Below are 781 nucleotides of genomic sequence, written 5' to 3'. Positions count from 1 at the left end.
TTTCATTGTTGATAGTCACTGTTTTATGATTGACTGGTAATATTTATAAATTATTCTCATTTCAATAGTCAAAGTTCCCGATAAATTTAATTTAAATCTAGCACATACCATTATAACAATATTTGTTTTACAAAATGTACCAGGTATATGTGACATAGAGCTTTGCAATTTATCTTTACCATTTCTTAGAATTCAAATTTCACGTAACACATCTTTCACATAATCCATACCATCCACATTATTCACATAATTGTACATTATCCACATCAATATTATCCACAGCCACACATATGTGTATATATACATGATCTAATATTACCCACATCCTCGCATAATCCTATGTATATTATACGCATCCTCCGCATTATTATATAATATCCACATCCTTCACATGATCTAATACTATCCACACCCTCCATATCAACCCATAATACCCACATCCTTCAACCAATTATTTATCCTCCACATCAACGCCATCGAACACCCATCGCACAAACCCCAACATCACCCAACAACCCTTTTCGACCCCCCCCCTCCCCTAATATTACCCACCCCCTCCAACCTCTTCCTCCAACAGTCCACGAGGGTGACTACTGGCGCCTGCTCACTCCAGGGACCTACGAACTCACCGCAGAGGCTGAGGGTTACCTGCCCCTCACCCACACAGTCACGGTGACCAACCCTCCCCACACGGAAGCCGTGCGGAGGGACTTCGATCTCACGTCGATTCCTGAGGTCCTGGTTCCTCAGGCGCAGGTTGGTACGCTTGTTTTTTTTTCGT

The 781-nt window shown here is 41.9% G+C and overlaps 1 protein-coding gene across 1 annotated transcript in view; it reads left to right on the top strand.

Moving 5' to 3' along the window:
- LOC119592237 (carboxypeptidase E-like) overlaps positions 1-781 on the top strand; it is a 28,024-nt gene that overhangs the window by 17,151 nt on the left and 10,092 nt on the right. The window contains exon 10 of the mRNA XM_037941069.1: positions 578-756. Coding sequence (XP_037796997.1) covers positions 578-756 — 179 coding nt within the window. The remainder of the gene's footprint in view (positions 1-577; positions 757-781) is intronic.

Source organism: Penaeus monodon, chromosome 29 (genome assembly GCF_015228065.2).
Source record: "Penaeus monodon isolate SGIC_2016 chromosome 29, NSTDA_Pmon_1, whole genome shotgun sequence".
NCBI classification, from domain to species: domain Eukaryota; kingdom Metazoa; phylum Arthropoda; class Malacostraca; order Decapoda; family Penaeidae; genus Penaeus; species Penaeus monodon.
Note: the sequence above shows the minus strand (reverse complement) of the source record. Positions and strands in the feature narration are given on the sequence as shown.